Raw genomic sequence first — 23674 nt, forward strand, 5'->3', positions numbered from 1 at the left:
GTATTTTAGCTTTTTTCTTGGTATGGCTTTATGGCAACTCAAATTTCACTGTACCTTAATTGGTACATGTGACAATTAAATTGAATCTTGAAGCAAATCGAGCAATGGAAAGGAATAAGGAAAATAAAGAGGGACAAAAAACCTTAGAGTGGCAGGTAGGTGATAAGTGAGAGAAACATTAACAGCACAAGGCTGAAAGAACCACAATGAAATAGAACGTATCCAGTAGTCTGAGGATTCATACTGTAAGACCATAAACACAAGAGATTTAGGTCGCAAGATGTAGAAACGTCTCACAATTAATGATTTTCTAGGTGATCACAGTCCTTCCAGTAAGGATCGCTCTCTGCACAAGATGAATATAACAACTGCCGATGCTTTAAAACGGATGGGGCCATAAATGAGGATGCCCCATCTGACAGATGGACTCTAACCAAACACAGACATCATACAAGGCGTTTCTTAGTGCCATGAATCCATGCTCGATTTCCATTGCTCCATCATTGCCTTCAGCAATCAATGTCCCAAGTTCTGGAATTCTAGTCTATTTTTCAAGGATAAATTGGATAGGTATATGGATGGGAAAGGAATGGAGGGTTATGGTCTGAGTGCAGGTAGATGGGACTAGGTGAAAATAAGTGTTCGGCACGGACTTGAAGGGCCGAGATGGCCTGTTTTCCATGCTGTAATTGTTATATGGTTATAGGATGTGATAACAGGAAACTTAGAAAGTATCGCAGGATTAGACCAAGTTAATATGTGACAAACTGGAGTTTTCTGAAGGGGTAACTATAGAATAAATAAAGGGCAAACTAGCAGATGAGGTACATTTGCTTCTTTTAGAAGGCCTTTGATAAAGTCCCATGCAAAAGATTATTGAGCAAAGTATTCCGCATGGGATTGAAGATAATGTACCAACATGGATTGAAAACTGGTTGACAGACAGGGAACAGAAAGTATTAATTAAGTTTCTCAGGGTGAGACGATGGTTGGTCGGGTGATCAGGCCCTGGCTATTCTGTATCGTTGATTTGCATCAGGAAACAAAATGTAATCTTTCTAAGTGTTCAAGAAGGAACTGCAGATGCTGGAAAATCGAAGGTACACAAAAATGCTGGAGAAACTCAGCGGGTGCAGCAGCATCTATGGAGCTGTTACATCGACGACTACTTTGGGGCCACCTCCTGCACCCACACACAATTGACTGACTTCATCCACTTCACCACCAACTTCCATCCGGCACTCAAATACACCTGGACTATTTCCGACACTTCCCTACCATTCCTTGACCTCACTATCTCCATCGCAGGTGATAGACTTCTGACCGACATCCACTATAAACCCACTGACTCCCATGGCTATCTGGACTACACTTCTTCCCACCATGTTTCCTGTAAAGACTCCATCCCCTACTCCCAATTCCTCCGCCTATGCCGCATTTGCTCCCAGGATGAGGCGTTCTACACCAGGGCATCTGAAATTTTAGATTCCTCATTCCTCCATTGCCAGAGTGAGCAACACCGGAAATTGGAGCAACAGCACTTCATATTCCGCTTGGGGAGTCTGCATCCTGCGGGCATGAACATTGAATTCTCCCAATTTTGTTAGTCCTTGCTGTCTCCTCCCCTTCCTCAGCCCTCGGGCTGTCTCCTCCCATCCCCCAGCCATCGGGCTCCTCCTCCTCCTTTTTCCTTCCTTCTCCCCGCCACCCCCTATCAGTCTGAAGAAGGGGTTCGGCCCGAAACATTACCTATTTCCTTGGTCCATATCCATCCAAACCTGTCCTATCCATGTACTTGCCTAACTGTCTCTTAAACGATGGGATAGTCCCAGCCTCTGGCAGCTTATTCCATACACCCACCACCCCTTGTGAGAAAAAGTTACCCCTCGGATTCCTATTAAATCTTTTCCCCTTCACCTTGAACCTATGTCCTCTGGTCCTTGATTCCCCTACTCTGGGCAAGAGACTCTGTGCATCTACCCAATCTATTCCTTTCATGATTTTGTACACTATAAGATCCCCCATCATTCTCCTGCACTCCAAGGAATAGAGTCCAAGCCTACTCAACCTCTCCCTATAGCTCACACCCTCTAGTCCTCATAAATCTTTTCTGAACCCTTTCAAGCTTGACAATATATTTCCTATAACATGGTGCCCAGAACTGTACGCAATATTCTAAATGCAGTCTTACCAACGTCTTATACAACTGCAACATGACCTCCCAACTAGGTAGACACAAAATGCTGAAGTAATGGGCGACGTTTCGGGTCGAGACCCTCTTCAGTCTGAAGAAGGGTCTCGACCTGAAACGTCGCCCATTCCTTCTCTCTAGAAATGCTGCCTCAGCTGCTGAGTTACTCCAGCATTGTGTCTACCTTCGATTTAAACCAGCATCTGCAGTTCTTTCTTACACATGACCTCCTAATTTGTATACTCAATACTCTGACTGATGAAGGCCAAAATGCCAAAAGCTTTTTGACCACCTTATCTACCTGCGACTCGACCTTCAAGGAACCATGCACCTGTACTCCTAGATCTCTCTGTTCTACAACACTAACAGAGGCCTGCCATTCACTGTGTAGATCCTGCCCTTGTTCGACGTCTCAAAATGCAACGCCTCACACTTCTCTGTATTAAATTCCATCAACCATTCCTCCGCCCACCTGGCCAATCGATCCAGATCCTGCTGCAATTTTCACAACCATCTTCACTATCTGCAAAACCACCCACTGTTGTATCATCAGCAAACTTGCTAATCTTGCCTTGTATGTTCTCATCCAAATCATTGATGTAGATGACAAACAGTAACGGGCCCAGCACCGAACCATGAGGCACGACACTAGTCACAGGCCTCCAGTCCGAGAAGCAACCTCTTCACCTCTTCCATCTTCACCCTCTGCTTCCTTCTTTGGAGCCAATTTGCTATCCATCCATTCCTTGGATCCCATGCGATTTAACCTTCCAGAGCAGCCTACCATGCAGAACCTTGTCGAATGCCTTACTGAAATCCATGTACACAACATCTACAGCTCTGCCCTCATCGACCTTTTCGGTCACATCTTCAAAAAAATCAATTAGATTTGTGAGACACGACCTCCCACGTACAAAACCATGCTGACTATCCCTAATCAGACGTTGCCCATCCAAATGCCAGTATAACCTATCCCTCAGAATACTCTCTGGTAACTTTCCAACTACTGATGTTAAGCTCCCCGGTCAATAGTTCCCAGCATTTTCCCTGCAGCCCTTCTTAAAAAGAGGCACATTTGCCACCCCCCAGTCTTCCGGCACCTCTCCTGTATTTGGCTGCCTGTACCTGTCCCATTCATGTCTGAAGAAGGGTTTCGGCCCGAAACGTCGCCTATTTCCTTCGCTCCATAGATGCTGCTGCACCCGCTGAGTTTCCCCAGCAATTGTGTGTACCTTCGATATTCCAGCATCTGCAGTTCCCTTTTGAACACCATTCATCCTTCTTGTTTTTGACCAACGTCTCAATTTCCCTCGTCAGCTAAGCTTCCTTACATTCACCTGCTTTGCCCTTCACTGTAACGGGGACGTACATATCCTGAGCTTTCGTCAGCACACTTCTAAAAACATCCCACTTGGCCGATGTTCCTTTCCCCTCAAATAACCTGCTCCAATCAACTTGAGCGAGACCTTCTCTCATACCCTCAAAGTTGGCTTTACCCCAGTTGAGCATTTTAACACGTGGACCCTCTCCGTCCCGATCCATAACTATCTTAAGCCTAATCGAACTGTGGTCACTGGTCCTAATAGGCTCCTCCACAAACATTTCATTCACTTGCCCTTCCCAATTTCCCAATACTAGATCCAGCGTTGCCCTTTCACATGTGGGACCTCTACATACTGCTTAATAAAACTCTCCTGAACACTTTTGAGGAATTGCACCCCATTTAAACCCTTCACGCTATGATTTTCCCAATCTATATTGGGAAAGTTAAAATCCACCTACTATAACAACCTTATTGGACCTGCAGCTGTCTGCAATGTCCTGGCATATTTGTTCTTCTAATTCCCGTTGACTATTCGGGAGTCAGTAATACACCCCCAACAAGGTGATCATCCCTTTCTTGTTCCTCAGCTCCACCCATCCAGCCTCACTAGACGAACCGTCCGTAATGTCATCTTTGACGACTGCCGTGACATCCTCCTTAACTAACAATGCAACCCCCACCCCGCCTCCTCTTTTTCCCTCACCCCTGTCTCTCCTGAAGCTCCTGTACCCCGGAACATTGAGCTGCCGGTCCTGTCCCTCCCTTAACCAAGTTTCAGTCATGGGTACAATGTCCCAGTCGCTCGTACCTATCCATGCCCTAAGCTCATCAGCCTTACCCGTCAGGCCCCTTGCATTAAAACATGTGCAGTTTAAGCCAACCCTCCTTCCTCGCTCTCCGCCTTTCACCTGCCTATTCTGTCCACTAACCTTTCCCGCACCACCCTCCATACCAACTTCTAGCCTCCCACATGCCTCTGTCCTGTACAAGATTCCACCCCCCTGCCAATCCAGTTTAAACCCTCCCGTGTAGCATTAACAAACCTGCCCGCTAGGATGTTGGTCCCCCTCCCTTTTGTACAGGTCACCCCTGCCCCAGAAGAGATCCCAATGATCCAGAAATCTAAATCCCTGCCCCCTGTACCAACTCCTCAGCCACGCATTCATTTTCCCAATCTTCCTGTTCTTATCTTCACTAGCACGAGGTACTGGAAGCAACCCTGAGATCACTACAATCTTCCATCAAGGCTCACCTTAAAAGTTACCTATTTCATTCAGTCATCCTAGTTACCTTGTTATGTTGCTCAGTATCAAGTTATAGAGTCATAAGTGATACAGCGTGGAAACAGGTCCATTGGTCCAACTTGCCCACATCGGCCAACATGTCCCAGCTACACTCGTCACACCTGCCCGTGTTTGGTCAATATCCCTCCAAACCTGTCCTAATCCATGTACCTGTCTGTTTCTTAAACATTTGGATAGTTCCAGCCTCAACTATCTCCTCTGGCAGCTTGTTCCATACACCCACCACCCTTTGTGTGAAAAAATTACTCCTCTGATTCCTATTAAATCTTTTCCACTTCACCTTAAACCTATGTCCTCTGGTCCTCAGTTCACCTACTCTGGGCAAGAGATTCCGTGCATCTACCCGATCAATTCCTCTCATGATTTCATACAGTGTTCCAGAGAAGTTTTTTGGGGAGGTTTAATGGTGATAACATATAAATAAAAGTTTTGATGAACAGGTGGTGCCAGGGATACATTGGAGTTCCGATCCCGAGACTTGTCCGTGAACTGTTTTCTCCATAAGTAAGAAACATCTGGTTTCGATAGCTGCCCATATTGTATCAGCATTTGCTATAATTCTTTTTGAATAATCACCCTAACGCTACCCACAATTAAACCAATATGCTGTATCCAGTCATTAATGATTACCATAAAACATATTTTTACTATTATTACTTGCTTGGAAAAATGCTGAGAGAATTTGTGTAAAGTGGGATTTTTGTAAATCAGATCATTCATAACACAGAGCCCCTCTATTCATAGTCTGTTGGCGTTCCCATACCAGCCATTTACATGATCTGAATTTACCTCTACTTGCAAAAGAAAGGAAGGGGTTAGGGGCAGATATATATATACTGCAGCTGAATATAAATTTCCAGTCTGCAGCTCAGGTCAAACATGACATCAAAAGTTTGGGACTTTTTGACTGAATTTTCAGAGAAATAAGTGCAACCCATCAATTGAATAGAGCTATTCACAGAACAAACCAAAACTTAAAACTATAAGGAAATTGTTCCCCAAATCAGCACCAGACAAATAATGAACAGGAACATTGCAGTCAGTTGTGCATTGCCCACCTGGTGGAATGATCTGGAGCACAAAGGACAGAATGGCACTGTGAACTATTTTTATTCCATGAACGACACCACTGATCCAGATGAGTTCTTTGACAATCCAGTGGTTCTGTGATCATCATTACTCAATATTTAATTAACTGAACAAATGACCCAGCTATCATGGCGCAATGTGAATTGTGTCTGTATTGTCAGTTCCAGACTATGCATTACTATTCCAGTAACCCCCATCATTATTATCCAGTTTTCAAGCCTAGCAGATAATTGCAGTAAGAGATTCTGTGATGGTTCAGGGTACACTACACTGCCCATGTCCTGGCCAACATTTACCCCATATACAAGGCCCTACAAACCACCAGGACATTCACCTCATTAATGTATGTGGGAACTTACTATGCAGAAGTGGACTGGTTAGTTCTACACACTCCAGAACTATATTTCAAAGATAATTTGGATGCAACATATTATTTAGCCTTCCGAAAGGCCCAAAACACATGAAATCATTCTATTTTGCTTATATATCATCCCAAAATGTATGCCAAGATTGATCCCTTTAGACAGTTTCTTTGGGACAGAGGCAGACTTGCTTGCACTCTGCTTGTGTGGGTTCTGAGATGAGTGATGCAGCCAACATGGGGATCAGAGCCTCTTCACAGTTGGGGCAGGTGCCACTTGATGGCATGGGCAGGTGGATGGATGGATTGTGGGTGGTGCACACTCCTGCCATTCACACAAAACATCAGTGTGCTCCCAATATGCGCACTCAATGTGCTCATCATCATCCCAGATGCTCCTTCTCCTCTTTGTTGTTGCTGCATTCTCTCAGGGAGACTTTGAGAACATCCTTGAATTCTTTCCTTTGCTCACCAGGAGAGTGCTCAGAATAGAGTGCCTGTTCCAGAGTCTGTTGTACCAATGTCTAGTCTATCATCTGCTTACCTGCTCCAATATCCTTCATCATCTAAAGTCACCCAAACTTTAACGGATGTTGTCAGAAACCCCAGCATAGGTCTTGTTTAGTCAGATGTTAACATAGAACACAGAACACAGCACAGAAATAGGCTACACAGTCTACATGTCTGTGCCAAAATGATACCAAGATCAACCCTTATCTGCCTCCATACAAACCATATCCTTCCAATTCCAGCATATCCATATCCCAAAGTCCCTTAAATGCTACCAACGTATCTGACGCCACCACCACCCCCAGCAATGCGTTCCAGACACTCACCACCCTCTGCGTAATAAAACGTGCCGTGCACATCATATCATATCTATCTCTATAATTATAAAACTCTGATCTTGGATGTGGATGTATTTTTTTGTGTATTTGTTCGTCTGTGATTCACATCTCCTCGAAAACACGACGCGCTAACGGTGAGATTTTTACATATTCCGATAGAGATTTACGCCATGACAGGGCTCTCGCTTAACGTTTCCCCCCTGTTGCCAGGTGGGCAACCTAGGCAGCTTTTTAGGTTGCCAAATGACAGTTTAGGTGGTCATTTAAGATGGCTTGCATGAAACGTGCGATAATGTGCTCGGACGAAGTGTGCAGTTACCAGTCAGATTTATGGTCAATGAAGCATTCACATATTATTTCTGCTTCAAATAAAGTCACAAAATAAACATATTCACCAATCAAGACATGATATATACCACAATGACGCAGCAAAATTACAATACAGTATCATGTTGTAATGAATGCAATTTCTATTATTTCTTTCCACTTCCAAACAGAATTCTGGTTGGATTATTCAGCGTATGATCAACCTCAGTGAGACTAAGTGCAGGCTTAGTGATCGCTTTGCACAACACCTACACTCAGTTCTCAATAACCAACCTGATCTCCCGGTGGCTCAGCACTTCAACTCCCCCTCCCATTCCGAATCCGACTTTTCTGTCCTGGGCCTCCTCCATGGCCAGAGTGAGGCCCACCGCAATTGGAGGAGCAGCACCTCATATTTTGCTTGGTAGTTTACATGAACATTGGCTTCTCCAATTTCAGGTAGTCCTTGCTTTCTCCCTCCTTCCACTCCCATTCCCAGCTCTCCCACAGCCTACTGTCTTCCTCGCCTTCTTTCCTTTTTCCCGCCCCCCCCCCCCCCCCCCCCGACATCAGTCTGAAGAAGGGTCTCGACCCGAAACGTCGCCTATTCCTTCGCTCCATAGGTGCTGCCTCATCCGCTGATTTTCTCCAGCTTTTTTGTCTACCAACGGGATCCCACCACTGGCCACATCTTCCCATCTCCTCCCCTGTCGGCTTTCCGCAGAGACCGCTCCTTTCGTAACTCGCTGGTCATTTTGTTACTTCCCACCCAAACCACCCACTCTCCTGGCACTTTCCCTTGCAACCGCAGGAAATGCTACACTTGTCGCTTTACCTCCCCCCTTGACTCCATCCAAGCAATCTTTCCAGGTGCGGCAGAGATTCACCTGTATCTCCTCCAACCTCATCTATTGCATCCGCTGCTCTAGGTGTCAGCTGCTCTACATCGGTGAGACCAAGCATTGGCTTGGTGATCGCTTTGCCCAATACCTCCACTCGGTTCGCAATAACCAACCTGATCTCCCGGTGGCTCAGCACTTCAACTCCCCCTCCCATTCCGAACCCGACTTTTCTGTCCTGTGCCTCCTCCATGGCCAGAGTGAGGCCCACCGTAAATTGGAGGAGCAGCACCTCATATTTTCGCTTGGGCAGTTTACACCCCAGCAGTATGAAAATTGACCTCCAATTTCAGGTAGTCCATGCTTTCTCCTCCTCTTCCCAGCACTCCCTCAGCCTACTGTCTCTGCCTCTCCCTTTCTTCTCCCCACCCTCTGCACCCTCACATCAGTTTGAAGAACGGTCTCGACCCAAAACGTCGCCTATTTCCTTCGCTCCATAGATGCTGCCTCACCCGCTGAGTTTCTCCAGCATTTTTGTCTCCCCATTCACACAAGTTTGGTTATCCCACTTCCCTCACCCACTCCCTACACATTAGGGGCAATTTTACAGAGACAAGTTAACCTGCAAAGCCAATGCATCTTTGGGATGTGGGAGGAAACCTACATGCTTGCAGGGAGAATGTGCAAATTCAACACAGACAGTGCCCGAGGACAGGATCGAACACAGATCTCTGGCGTGTGAGGCAGCAAGTCCACCAGCTGTGCCACTATATTTTATTTTCCAACACACAAAAAAATTATACGTTGATAACTGGTTACAAAAAAAAAGAAACTATCCATTTTGAGTCTTAAATCTCTAAGTGATGCTATGTCCCCCTTTACAGCTACTGTATGTTTTAATTCAGTTCAAGACTATGGGGCAGTACATTGGCCATAAAGTTGCTGCCTAAAATTGCCAGAGACCCGGAATTGATCCTGAATATGGGTGCTGTCTGAATGGAGTTTGCTGTTGATGTTGAAGCCAATGTTAATACCGCTGGGGTGTAAACTACCCAAGCAAAATATGAGGTGCTGTTCCTCCAATTTGTGACTTTATTTGAAGCAGAAATAATATGTGAATGCTTCATTGATCATAATTCAGATTGGTAACTATGCACTTCGTCTGAGCACATATCGCACGCGTCATGCAAGCCGTCTTAAATGACCACCTAAACTGTCATTTGGCAACCTAAAAAGCTGCCTGGGTTGCCCGGCTGGAAACAAAGAAAAAAAAGTTGTGAGAGCCCTGTATTTCCAACATTTTTAAAGTTTTAATCGCTTATTTAAAAAATTAACTTTTTTTCAACGGGAGACTCTTGCAGCACTTTCCATTGATGATATCAGTGCCATTTCACAGATGTCCAATCACAATGCATCTCATTTACATATGACATTACAATGGGACAGGGAAGGGAGATTGCAACCTTCACGTGTTTCCAGGAATGCAATCAACCTGGCGTGCACAATCAAATTAGATCAAATAGAACAAGTTGTCCTCCCCCTCCCACTCTGCCCCCGCTCTCACTCTGCCCCCCTCCCTCACTGGCCCCCCCCTCCCTCACTGGCCCCCCCTCCATCACTGGCCCCCCCTCCCTCACTGGCCCCCCCTCCCTCACTGGCCCCCCCTCCCTCACTGGCCCCCCCTCCCTCACTGGCCCCCCCTCCCTCACTGGCCCCCCCTCCCTCACTGGCCCCCCCTCCCTCACTGGCCCCCTCTCCCACTCCACCCCCTCTCTCCCTCACTGCCCCCTCTCCCACTCCACCCCCTCTCTCCCTCACTGCCCCCTCTCCGCCCCCTTCTCCCACTCCACCCCCTCTCTCCCTCACTGCCCCCTCTCCTCTCAACCCCCCTCTCCAGGGAGTGATGAGTATTGGGACCTATGGGTGAGTGGTGTAGTATTTTGTTTGGGGACCAGCCCTCCCCTGTGATGCCGCGCAACTCCCTACCCCTCAATCTCTACCCCTCCCTGTCTCCCTCTCTATCCACGCCCGCGCAGTTGGGGACTATGCGTAAGTGGATAGGACGATGGAAAGGGGCAAATGAATAACATTAACTGAGTGTGTGTGTGTGTGTGTGTGTGTGTGTGTGTGTGTGTGTGTGTGTGTGTGTGTGTGTGTGTGCGCGCCACAGGCCGCCCCCCTCTCTCTCTTCCCCCCCCACCCCCGCAACCGTGCATTGAGGGGATGGGACCCAACAGGTCCCACCTAGTCTTGTCTCCTTTACACTTTACCCCTCTCACCATAAAACCTATACCGTCTAGTATTTACATTTACATCCTGGGACATGGGTTCTGACTGTCCACCCTGTCTCTGCCTTTCATGCTTTTATAAACAGAAGTCCCAGCACAGATCCCAGTGAAACCACACTGCTCACAGACCTCCAGTTTAAATATTGTATTTTCACCACAACCCTCTCTCCTATCATTAGGCCAGTTCTGAATCTATACGACCACATGACTGTGAATCCCGTGCATCTTAATCTTCTGGATCAGTCTACCATGGGGGACTTCCAGATATTGCTGCCGTTCGTTTTTTCCCAATACCTTTAATGTTTAGGGTCCCAAGCTAATATTAATGAGCTTGTTTTTTAAGAACCGATTACAATTATTATTTTATGCCACGCCAAACCTACCGCGCAGAATGTTGCAAGGAAATCGTTTCTGTTTCCTGGGGAATTGGTACTGGTGGGTGTTATTTTTCGTTCTGCTGGTAGCCTGCTAATTGGACAACAAATTAATGCACAATGTCAACGTGACTGTACTTCAACTTTGCTAGAATGCACAAAGACTCTCCATCCTATATTCAATTATTCCCAGTTATATATAACATGCAGAAAACTAGGTTAATATTTTCATAACTAAATAGATGGAATTATTTTATAAAACAAAATTGTGACAAACCTTAATTGTTGATCGAGATATTTTGTTTATAAATGAACTAACCTTTCCTTCACTGCAGAATTAACAAAATTGGCACGTTTTGAAATTTTGAAAATTCAATTAATTTTGTTATTTAAAAGATCGATCTATTTAAACAGGAAATCACAAAATTAGAGGGTAAAATATCAGAAATAATGAGATTAATGAAAAATAATTATAACTAATCCAGGGTCAAGAACATCAAATTCATCGTTAGTAAAATGTAAATATAAAGGTACACTGAAAGTAATTTTCATGTTGATGGGTAGGAGTACATTGGGGGTGGTTCATACTATGAAATATTCTGGAATGCCATGCCAGCCTTGTGCACCTGCAGTTGTTATTTTGCAGTAGCAGATTGTATCACAAGGCCAGGTCTGTTCTCAACAGTGGCATTCACAACATGCGTTAACTGGAGGCCCAGCCATTGTTAATAATAATCTTATTAATTAATTTTAAGATTTCATATCTAACGACGGTGACCATAAAATGAAGGAAAAATATTTGTTTTCATCACACAAAGTGCCTAAGTGTGAATTGCTGAGGCATAGAGGGCTATGATCCAAGTGAGTCAGAGCTGTACAACACAGAAACAGGTTGTTTGCCACAACCTGTCCAGGCTCTCGAAGTTGTCTAACCAAGCTAGTCTTACACCTGGCCCGAATTCTTCCAAATCATGTACCTGTCCATGAGTCTTTCAGTCGTAATAGTAATGATACCCACTATCACCCTTTGTGCAAAAAGGTTGTTACCAAGATTCCTTCAACATTTTTACCATAACACTTTAAACTATTGTTTTAGTCTTTCCTTGCCAGTGACTATTCACCTTATCTATACCCTTCATGATTTTGTACACCTTAATATGGGCATCCCTCAACAGCCTAAGCTCCATAGAAGAAAAGGACCCAGCCTTCAGACTGTGGAACATCCACATAAATCTGTTTGTTTTTGTATCTTTCCAGTTTAATGAGTGCTGGGACATGGGATTAATACAGATGGTTGCCCATTATTCAGAGTGAACGTGTTAGGCTGAATGGCCTGCTTTCATGTGTACAATAGCATGATTCTATGAATCTTGACATTATTTTGCCAATGCCCCAGCCCACACCATCTTTGCACAAGCTATGATCAGAAGTTGACAATGGGACACACAGCATCCTGCCTGAGCACTACCCATGTTCCCACATTGTCGAATCATCATATAGCCTTCTGCGATGCTGCTATGTTTCTGCCCATACACTTTGTTGGAATAATTCCAACCAGCCTTGTGTGAAACACATAGTTAAATCCCTCTGAACATCCATATTCACCAACTGCTCTGCATTCATCCCAAAGTCAGACATCTTTAAAAAGGGAGACAAAGGTCTAGAATTTGCATCCTTCATGAATGAAACTGTCAGCATTCGCCCTGTTACCATGAAACTTCCTGGCTTCTGCCACATCTACACATGTAGATAAACAAAGGCATCTGCTGTCACTGATGGTTCGGTCTTACATGTTGCAACATTGTGGCCTGTGCAACCTGCATCTCAAGGATCTCAGTTCTTACATTGTTGAGCGAGATGCAACTCTGGCTTCAAGTAACATTTTCCACACTAATGCTATTTTTCAGATTTCCTGCCCTAGGACATTTTTTTCAGGTTTTCAAATACAACCTTAAAGTTTATGATACTTCAACTTTATCTCATGTGCCAATCTTTTACTTTCTGTAAAATGTATGTATTAAAATAAAATTGCTTTTTGCTTCATACTTCACAGCCAACAATAATTCTTCAATCCAACTGACTTCTTAATCTGTGACATTCTTTGTTGCTGGATCCTCTTCAGGGCTGCCAACTCTCACACTTTGAGCGTGAGAATCACGCCCTCAAGCAAACTCTCACGCCCTCACGCTGATCAGAAATTTCTCACGCTCTGTGGTGGGCGGATACTGATGCGGGGAGCCGGGACTGGTGAGTGTTTGCGGGGCTGACGAGTATTTGCGCGGCTAGCGAGTCGCTCGCTGCAGCTCCGGCCATGGAGAGTCCCGGGCCGTCGGAGGCGTCGGAAGCGTTGCGCCGCTGCCGCGAGAGTCTCTGTGCTGAAGGGACAGACTCTCAAAGGGAGGTGGAGAGAGAGAGAGAGGGGAAGAAGACAGGGAGGAGAGAAAGAGGGGGGTGAGAGGAGAGAGAGGGGAGAGACAGAGGGGGGGTGAATGGAGAGAGAGAAGAGGGGGAAAGAGGTAGGGGAGAGAGAGAGAGGGGGGAGCGAGGTGGGAGAGGGGGGGAAGAGAGAGAGAGGGGGTGGAGAGGGAGGAGAGGGTAGGAGAGAATGGGAGAGAGGGGGAAGAGAGAAACGGGGGAAAGAGAGAAACGGGGGAAAGAGAGAAACGGGGGAAAGAGAGAAACGGGGGAAAGAGAGAAACGGGGGAAAGAGAGAAACGGGGGAAAGAGAGAAACGGGGGAAAGAGAGAAACGGGGGAAAGAGAGAAACGGGGGAAAGAAAGAGAGAAAAGGGGGAAGAGAGAGGGAAACGGGAGGAAAGGGGGGAAGAGAGAAAAGGGGGGAAGAGAGAGAGAAACGGGGGAAAGAGAGAAACGGGGAAAGAGAGAAACGGGGGAAAGAGAGAAACGGGGGAAAGAGAGAAACGGGGGAAAGAGAGAAACGGGGGAAAGAGAGAAACGGGGGAAAGAGAGAAACGGGGGAAAGAGAGAAACGGGGGAAAGAGAGAAACGGGGAAAGAGAGAAACGGGGAAAGAGAGAGAGGAGATAGAGACAGAGGAGAAAGAGGGGAGAGAGAGCAAGGGGGAGTGAGGTGGGAGGGAGAGAGAAGGAGGAGAGAGGAGGAGGAGAGAGGAGGAGGAGAGAGGAGGAGGAGAGAGGAGGAGGAGAGAGGAGGAGGAGAGAGGAGGAGGAGAGAGGAGGAGGGGAGAGGAGGAGGTGAGAGAGGGAGGAGAGAGGAGGAGGAGAGAGGGAGAGAGAGGGGGGAAGAGAGAGAGGTGAGAGGAGAGACAGAGAGAGAGGGGAGAGTGTGGAGAGGGAGAGATAGAGAGGGAGGGAGAAAGAGAGAGAGAGGGGGGAGGGAGAGAAGAGAGGGGAGGGAGAAAAGAGGGGGAGAGAGGGGAGGGAGAGAAGAGGGGGAGAGGGGAGGGAGAGGGTTAGGGGAAAGAGAAGGGAGAGAGAGTTAGGGGAAAGGAGGGAGAGAGAGTTAGGGGAAAGAGGGGAGAGAGAGCAAGGGGGAGTGAGGTGGGAGGGAGATATGGGGGAGAGAGAGGGAGAGAGGAGGAGGAGGGGGAGAGAGGGATAGAGAGAGGGATAGAGAGAGGGATAGAGAGAGGGATAGAGAGAGGGATAGAGAGAGGGATAGAGAGAGGGATAGAGAGAGGGATAGAGAGAGGGATAGAGAGAGGGATAGAGAGAGGGATAGAGAGAGGGATAGAGAGAGGGATAGAGAGAGGGATAGAGAGAGGGGAGAGAGGGGAGAGAGGGAGAGGGAGAGGGAGAGGGAGAGATAGAGAGGGAGAGATAGAGAGGGAGAGATAGAGAGATAGAGAGGGAGAGATAGAGAGGGAGAGATAGAGAGAGGGAGAGAGAGGGGGAAAGAAAGAGATAGAGAGGGAGATAGAGAGGGAGAGATAGAGAGGGAGAGATAGAGAAAGAGAGAGGGGGAGAGAGGAGAGAGGGGGAGGGAGAGAAGAGGGGGAGGGAGAGAAGAGGGGGAGGGAGAGAAGAGGGGGAGGGAGAGAAGAGGGGGAGGGAGAGAAGAGGGGGAGGGAGAGAAGAGGGGGAGGGAGAGAAGAGGGGGAGGGAGAGAAGAGGGGGAGGGAGAGAAGAGGGGGAGGGAGAGAAGAGGGGGAGGGAGAGAAGAGGGGGAGGGAGAGAAGAGGGGGAGGGAGAGAAGAGGGGGAGGAGAGGAAGAGGGGGAGGGAGAGAAGAGGGGGAGGGAGAGAAGAGGGGGAGGGAGAGAAGAGGGGGAGGAGAGAAGAGGGGGAGGGAGAGAAGAGGGGGAGGGAGAGAAGAGGGGGAGGGAGAGAAGAGGGGGAGGGAGAGAAGAGGGGGAGGGAGAGAAGAGGGGGAGGGAGAGAAGAGGGGGAGGGAGAGAAGAGGGGGAGGGAGAGAAGAGGGGGAGGGAGAGAAGAGGGGGAGGGAGAGAAGAGGGGGAGGGAGAGAAGAGGGGGAGGGAGAGAAGAGGGGGAGGGAGAGAAGAGGGGGAGGGAGAGAAGAGGGGGAGGGAGAGAAGAGGGGGAGGGAGAGAAGAGGGGGAGGGAGAGAAGAGAGAGAGGGGAAGAGAGAGAGGGGAAAAGAGAGGGAGAGAGGGGGTAGAAACGGTGGAAGATAGTGGACTTCTAATGGGGGTGGTTGGAGAAAGCATCCTGCTTGCCTGCTAGATTTTCACTTACTGTAACTGCAGGAAAAATGTTCCCGATGTTGGGGGAGTTCAGAACCGTGGGTCACAGTTTAAGAATAAAGGGGGGGGGCAGTTAGGACTGAGATGAGGACAAACTTTTTTCACACAGAGAGTTGTGAATCTGTGGAATTCTCTGCCACAGAAGGCAGTGGAGGCCAATTCACTGGATGTTTTCGAGAGAGAGTTACATTTTTTTCTTGGGGCTAACGACATCAAGGGATATGGGGAAAAAACAGGAAAGAGGTACTGATTTTAGATGAATAGCCATGATCATATTGAATGGCAGTGCTGGCTCGAAGGGCCGATGGCCTATTTTCTGCACCTATTTTCTATGTTTCTATGCTTGAGTATATGGCAATAAAACTTGATCACTTGATTTTGAAGCATTCATGCATGGTGGAGGTATAATGTAGTCATAGAGTGATACAGTGTGAAAACAGGCCCTTCGGTGCAACTTGCCCACACCCGCCAACATGTCCCAGCTACGCTACCTGCTTTTGGTCCATACCTCCAAACCTGTCCTATCCATGTATCAATCTAACTTTTTCTTAAATGTTGGGATGGTCCCTGCCTCAACTACCCCCTCTGGCAGCTTGTTCCACACATCCATCACCCTTTGTGTGGTTAAAGTTACCCCTTAAAAAGTCACCTCTTAAAAATACTTCATACAAAAAACATTGAAATCATACTTCTACAATGCACTAAAACATGATTTTAATACATTAAATTTCAAAAAGTTCCTACCCTGGGAGGGGGGACACCCTTCTTACACACCCTCTCCCCACTCGGTTGCTCCACTCCCTCACCGGGTACCCCCAAGGCCAGTGATCAGTGATCGCACATCCCTCCCCCCTTTCAAAAAACGCTCCAATCCAATTTAAAACATATATATTGCATTCAAGTGTAAGTTAAAAGACTTGCTACAGTATGCACCGTATTGCACAATTTCAAGCTGAAAAATGCAAATGTACCAATCGGAAGGGGACACCCTCCTCCCACACCCCCCCCCCCCCCTCCTCCCACCCCCCACACCTGTCGCAGTTCACGACAGATAACATTAAACAATAGACAATAGGTGCAGGAGTAGGCCATTCGGCCCTTCGAGCCAGCACCGCCATTTACTGTGATCATGTCTGATCATTCACAATCAGTTCCTGCCTTCTCCCCATATCCCTTGACTATCTTTAAGAGCTCTATATAACTCTCTCTTGAAAGACTCCAGAGAATTGGCCTCCACTGCCTTCTGAGGCAGAGAATTCCACAGATTCACAACTCTCTGGGTGAAAAAGTTTTTCCTCATCTCCGTGACCGAGGCCAACACCTTATTCTTAAACTGTGGTCCCTGGTTCTGGACTCTCCCAACATCGGGAACATGTTTCCTGCCTCTAGCGTGCCCAATACCTTAATAATCTTATATGTTTCAATAAGATACCCTCTCATCCTTCCAAATTCCAGTGTACACAAGCCCAGTCACTCCATTCTTTCAACATATGACAATCCCGCCATCCTGGGAATTAACCTTGTAAACCTACTCTGCACTCCCACAATAGCAAGAATGTTTACACAGAGAGTGGTGAATCTGTGGAATTCTCTGCCACAGAAGGTAGTTGAGGCCAGTTCATTGGCTATATTTAAGAGGGAGTTAGATGTGGCCCTTGCGGCTAAAGGGATCAGGGGGTATGGAGAGAAGGCAGATACAGGATACCGAGTTGGATGATCAGCCATGATCATATTGAATGGTGGTGCAGGCTCGAAGGGCCGAATGGCCTACTCCTGCACCTATTTTCTATGTTTAAATGTCCTTCCTCAAATTTGGAGACCAAAACTGCACACAATACTCCAGATGTGGTCTCATTGGGGCCCTGTACAACTGGTAAGGACCTCTTTGCTCTTATACTCAACTCCTCTTACGAAGGCCAACATGCCATTCGTTTTCTTCACTGCCTGCTGTACCTGAATGCTTACTTTCAGTGACTGATGAACAAGGACAACTAGATCTCGTTGTACTTCCTCTTTTCCTAACTTGACACCATTCAGATAATAATCTGCCTTCCCGTTCTTGCAACCAAAGTGGATAACCTCACATTTATCCACATTAAACTGCATCTGCCATGCATCTGCCCACTCACCCAACCTGTCCAAGTCACCCTGCATTCTCATCAAGTTCATACTACCACCCAGCTTTATGTCACCTGCAAATTTGCTAATATTACTTTTAATCCCTTCATCTAAATCATTAATATATATTGTAAATAGCTGCGGTCCCAGCACCGAGCCTTGCGATACCCCGCTAGTCACTGCCTGTCATTCTGAAAGGGACCCGTTAATCCCTACTCTTTGTTTCCTGTCTGCCAACCAATTTTCTATCCATGTCAGCACTCTCCGCCCAATACCATGTGTCCTAATTTTGCCCACTAATCTCCTATGTGGGACCTTATCAAATGCTTTCTGAAAGTCCAGGTACACTATATCCACTGGCTCTCCCTTGTCCATTTTCCTAGTTACATCCTCAAAAAATTCCATGAGATTAGTCAAGCTTGATTTCCCCTTCGTAAATCCATGCTGACTCGGACCGATCCTGTTACTGCTATCCAAATGTGCCGCTATTTCATCTTTTATAATTGACTCCAGCATCTTCCCCACCACCGATGTCAGGCTAACCGGTCTATAATTCCCTCTCATTCCTTTCTTAAAAAGTGGGATAACATTAGCTACCCTCCGATCCACAGGAACTGATCCTGAATCTATAGAACATTGGAAAATGATCATCAATGTTCATTGGAAAATGATCAACAATATCCAACATCTCAGACTCTCTTGAAAACTTAAAAATGTCATCCAGCTTCCCACAACTGGTTATAATTCTGAACATCTGAAACCTCTTCTGCTCCAAAGATGATAATTCCACCTTCACATTAACTGCAGCTTGTTAACCCCAAGGCCATTCCAGTAAATGTCCTCTGGACACAATATACCAATGCAATATCCTAGACAGTGTTTTAGAAATGATTTCACATTCTTTACTTTTGCACTCCAGATCTATTTATAAAGTCATGGATCCTGGTTTCTTTTCTTTAAAAAAAGGTAAACAGTCTTATCAACAAAACCTGCAAGATTTTTTTATTCATTTCCTCTTTAAATAAAATAAATACTCGTTGTGGTAGTTGATCACATCAGGCAGACAGGAAAAGAGCTGTGCATCAGAACCCTGCACTGTACAGTCACCCTCAACTCCTCCCATCATACCCGCGCTCTGACACTGCTCTAAGCTGTTTCCATGGGAAACCAAAAGTCGTGACAACAACTGCAATTAAACATAGCATAATTACTGAATCATTGACTAGTACAGCACAGAAGACCATTCAGCTTTCAAAAGCAACCTAGTTAGTCCCACTCCAAGGGTCTGGCAATATTTGTTTCCACCTTGAAGTATTTATCCAATTTCATATTGAAGATTACAATTGAAATTGTATCCAACAAAGGGAACACCAGTACATTATTTAAAATGGTAGATTATTGCAAGCAACCAAATAAATCTCAGGCAGATACTGTAGGTACCATAGCTAATCTCTACTGCTATGTTACTTCACTTATTTATGAACAATTTTTTTAAATCCACAGACAAATTGGGTTCAGGATACAGCTGCCTGCCAAAGCACAGTACAGGTAACACAGTAAAAGCAAGGAACTGCAGATGCTGGTTTTCAAACAAGTAACAAATTGCTGGAATAACTCAGCAGGTCAGGCAGCATCCCTAAAGGACGGTCCCGAGCCGAAACGCCATTTATTGATGTTCGCCACAGATGTTGCCTGACCTGCTGAGATATTGCAGCATTTTGTGTATTTTGTTATTCCAGTACAGGTAACCAAGGAGAGCAGCTCATCGGGGTGCTTACAAAGCACCACTAACTGGGAAATTCATATTTGTTCACACAAGTAAATTAGCATTAGCAGTAGCCAGCACATAGTAAATGCCACAATTGAAACTACGGAGAGACTAATACAAGACAGACTGCAGCTGAAACATATTTACTGCAGACCATGTGATGAGGGCTTCCATAGTTTGATGGGTCACTCACCAGTTTCTCTTTCTTCTGTATTTTCATGATCCAGTTTACATGGAGCAAGTTTAGTTCCTGCAATGATAAAGCCACACAATATCCATCAGGTACTAGCAACATTTATTGCATTTTCAAAGAAATGTAATTACTTGTCATGCCCCGTGATGTTGAGCATGGTCAGTGGCACTGCACAAAAACAGGCCCTTTGATCAAACTTGACCAGGATGCCCATGCAAGTTAGTCCCATTTGGCCACGTTTAGCCCATTGACTCAATTAATTTAAGTCTATGATTTACGTTTCACATTCAAACTAGTATACTCCACTGATCCACAATGCAAGAACATTGTGGCAGCTGAATTGAATAAAAAATATTGACATAGCAATTTATAATAATATTTAACAATAAATATCAATGCAACAGGAAGCAGGGATTGAGATTGGGAAGTGCTTGCCAGACCTCTATAAATAACTGAAGATCAACCATATGGTGGCTGAAGATCACAGAACAAATGAAATGAAATGATGGGATATGCCAGGTAGTTACAGGCGATGAGTCTAACATCATTGTGGTGGGAGAATATTGAGATAGCATTACCTTGCATGTAGAAAGGCAAGGTTCTATAAAGGGCAGCATGGCTATAGCCAGCATGGCTTGTGTGATAAATGTGTCTGAATTTTTACAGAAAGCGACCATGTGTATCAGAGGGATTGTGTGGTTGATGAAGTTTCAGAACTGCCCACCACAAGTTCCAGCATGGGAACCTGGTTCAAACATGAACAGCCATTGGTAAAATAGACTCAGAGTTCAGTTGGTGAAAGGGGCAGAGGGTGGTGGCCGAGGATTGAAAGCTTCTGACCAGTGGTGGGCTCTTGATTAGTAAGGGTGTCAGGGGTCATGAGGCGAAGGCAGGAGAATGGAGTTGAGAGGAAAAGATACATCAGCCATGGTTGAATGGCAGAGTGGACTTGATGAGCCGAATTGTCTTATTCTGCTCCTAGATCTTATGGACTGCAAGGACCAGTGCTGGGACCGTTGGAGGCTCTCCTCGGTCATGACTGACCATGGGTGAGTGCTGGGACCACTGTTGTCTGTTATAGACATCAACAATCATACGTTCACATCCAATTAGTACATCTGCAGTTGACATGAAAATTGGTGGCGGGTGTTGATAGTGAGGATTATTCAGCTGCAGAATAACATAAATAAATTGCAAGGTCATGAAAATGGCAGGTATATTTCAATCCTGAAAAATGCGAGCTGCTGATTTTTAAGGGGGCTAATAATTGGATATTCACAAGTAGTAGGACCATAGGAAATTTTGAGGAATAGAGACAACTTGGTGTATAGTCAGTCACACAGCATGGAACCAGGCCCTTTGGCCCAACATCCAGGCTGACCCACGACACCCTGCCTCCGTTTGGCCCATATCCTTCTAAACCTTTTCTATTCATGTACCTACCCAAATGAGAATTAAATGTTGTTATAGTACCTTCTCACCTCCTCTGGCAGCTCATTCCATATACCCACCACACTCTGCGTGAAAACATTGCTCCTCAGATTGCCATTAAATCCTTTCCCTCTCGCCTTTAACCCACGGCGGGACTGCCATATGTTGAAAGAATGGAGCGACTGGGCTTGTATACACTGGAATTTAGAAGGATGAGGGGGGGATCCTATTGAAACATATAAGATTACTAAGGGATTGGACACGCTAGAGGCAGAAGAAAGGGATTGGACACGCTAGAGGCAGAAAAAGCACAGCAATCGCTGGCACCACACCTGGTTCTGCTGTAAAACAGGGAATTGCAAGGAACAGGCATATAACTGTGATAAAGGACTCTATAGCCAGGGGTTTTGTGGCCACAAGCAATCTACCAGCAAGGTGTGTGGCCTAAGTTAGGACACAAAATGCTGGAGTAACTCAGCAGGACATGCAGCATCTCTGGAGAGCAGGAATGGGTGACAATCCAGGTAGAGACCTTTCTTCAGACTGAGAGTTATGGAAAGGGAAACGAGAGATACAAACAGTGATGTAGAGAGATATAGAACAAATGTATGAATGATATGCAAAATAGTAAGGATAAAGGAATCAGGCCATTGTTTGCTGTGTGCTTGGTGAGCAGCTGGTGCAACTTGCGTGTGGGAGGGATGGAGAAGGGAATGCAGGAAGGAACTGCAGATGCTAGTTTGTCAAAGATAGACACAAAATACTGGAATTACTCAGCGAGACAGGCAGCAAATCTGGAGAGAAGGAATGGGTGAGATGGGAACGTCAGTCACCATCTCTCGGGAGATGCTGCCAGTCCTGCTGAGTTACTGCAGCATTGTGTGTCCATCTTCGAGGGAATGCAGGGGTTACTTGAAGTTAGACAAATCAATATTCAAAACACAGGGTTGTAAGCTACCCGCAAAATATGAGATGTTGTTCCTCCAATTGGCATTTAGCCTCACTCTGACAATAGAGGAGGCCTAGGTCAGTATGGGAAGGGGAATTAAAGTGTTTGGCAACCGGGATATCAGGTAGGTCCAGGCGGACTGAGCGAAGGTGTTCAACTAAATGATCGCCCAGTCTACTCTTGGTCTCGCCGATGTATAAGAGGATGTGGCCTCCCTGGTGCCAAAGTCAAGGATGTCTCAGAGCACACAGGACATTCTGAAAGGGGAGGACAATCAGCCCATGGTCATGGTCCATGACTTGGGTAGGAATAAAGCAGGTGTCCTGCAAAGAGAATTGAGAGTTAGGTAGTAAATTAAAAAGCAAGAGTTCTAGGGTTGTAATCTGATGATTATTCCCTACTCCACAATCTTGTAGGAACAAATGCTTGGCTAAGGCGTCGGTGCAAGGGAGAGGGTTCACCTAAATTGACATTTGGTCTATCTTCCAGGAAAGGTATGACTTGCACAATTGGGACAGATTGGACACAAACTGGAGGGACAGCAATATGCTGGTGGGGAGATTGTGCCAGTGCTTCTTGGTAGGAATTGAACAAGTCTGGCAGAAAGGTGGGGCCCAAAAGAATAGTGTGGCAGATGGGAAGCAGAGTTGGATACAGATGTTAACGCAAGTTCATTTGAGAGGATGGGCAGGTGCGAGTCAGGGAGCAAGGAAGGTTTGCTGGATTAAAATGTATTCCTGTAAACGCTAGCCTGATGGGTAAAGCAGATTAACTCGGGGCATATAGGGGACTGGGTCCATGGCAAAAAGAGGCAGGACCAGCATGTCAATGTTCCAGGGCCCAAACACTACAGGCAAATTACAGTTGCAGGTTAAAAAAAAGGCTGGGGAGTTGCATTAGCGATTAAGAAGTACATAACGGCAGCACTCAGAGGATATTCTTGAGAGATTGTCAAGTGAGGCTATGCAGGTGGAACTTAGAAATAAAAAGAGGATGATCAGTGTAGGCAACAGGATGTACAGTGCCCTCCATAATGTTTTGGACAAAGACGCATCATTTATGTATTTGCCTCTGTACTCCACAATATGAGATTTGTATAGAAATTAAAAAAAAATCACATGTGGTTAAAGTGCACATTGTCAGATTTTATTCAAGCGTATTTTCATACATTTTAGTTTCACCATGTAGAAATTACAGCTGTGTTTATACATAGTCCCCCCATTTCAGGGCACCATAATGTTTGGGACACAGCAATGTCATGTCAATAAAACTAGTTATGTTTAGTATTTTGTTGCATATCCTTGCATCCTTTGAAGTCTGTGATTCATGGACATCACCAGTTGATGGGTGTCTTCTCTGGTGATGCTCTGCCAAGCCTGTATTGCAGCCATCTTTAGCTTATGCTTGTTTTGGGGGCTAGTCCCCTTCAGTTATATAAAAGACATGCTCAATTGGGTTCAAATCGGGTGATTTACTTGGCCACTCAAGAATTTACCATTGTTTAGCTTTGAAAACTCATTTGTTGCTTCAGCAGTATGTTTGGGATCATTGTCTTGCTGTAGAATGAGTTTTGAGGCATTTGTTTGAACTTGAGCAGATAGGATATGTCT

The 23674-nt window shown here is 45.9% G+C and overlaps 1 protein-coding gene across 1 annotated transcript in view; it reads right to left on the reverse strand.

The window, feature by feature from the left end:
* Positions 1–23674, reverse strand: part of LOC116986506 (chromodomain-helicase-DNA-binding protein 6-like) — a 162372-nt gene that overhangs the window by 123110 nt on the left and 15588 nt on the right. Inside the window, exon 2 of the mRNA XM_033042111.1 lies at positions 19685–19741. Coding sequence (XP_032898002.1) covers positions 19685–19711 — 27 coding nt within the window. The 5' untranslated portion in view covers positions 19712–19741. The remainder of the gene's footprint in view (positions 1–19684; positions 19742–23674) is intronic.

This window comes from Amblyraja radiata, chromosome 23, assembly GCF_010909765.2.
Source record: "Amblyraja radiata isolate CabotCenter1 chromosome 23, sAmbRad1.1.pri, whole genome shotgun sequence".
NCBI classification, from domain to species: domain Eukaryota; kingdom Metazoa; phylum Chordata; class Chondrichthyes; order Rajiformes; family Rajidae; genus Amblyraja; species Amblyraja radiata.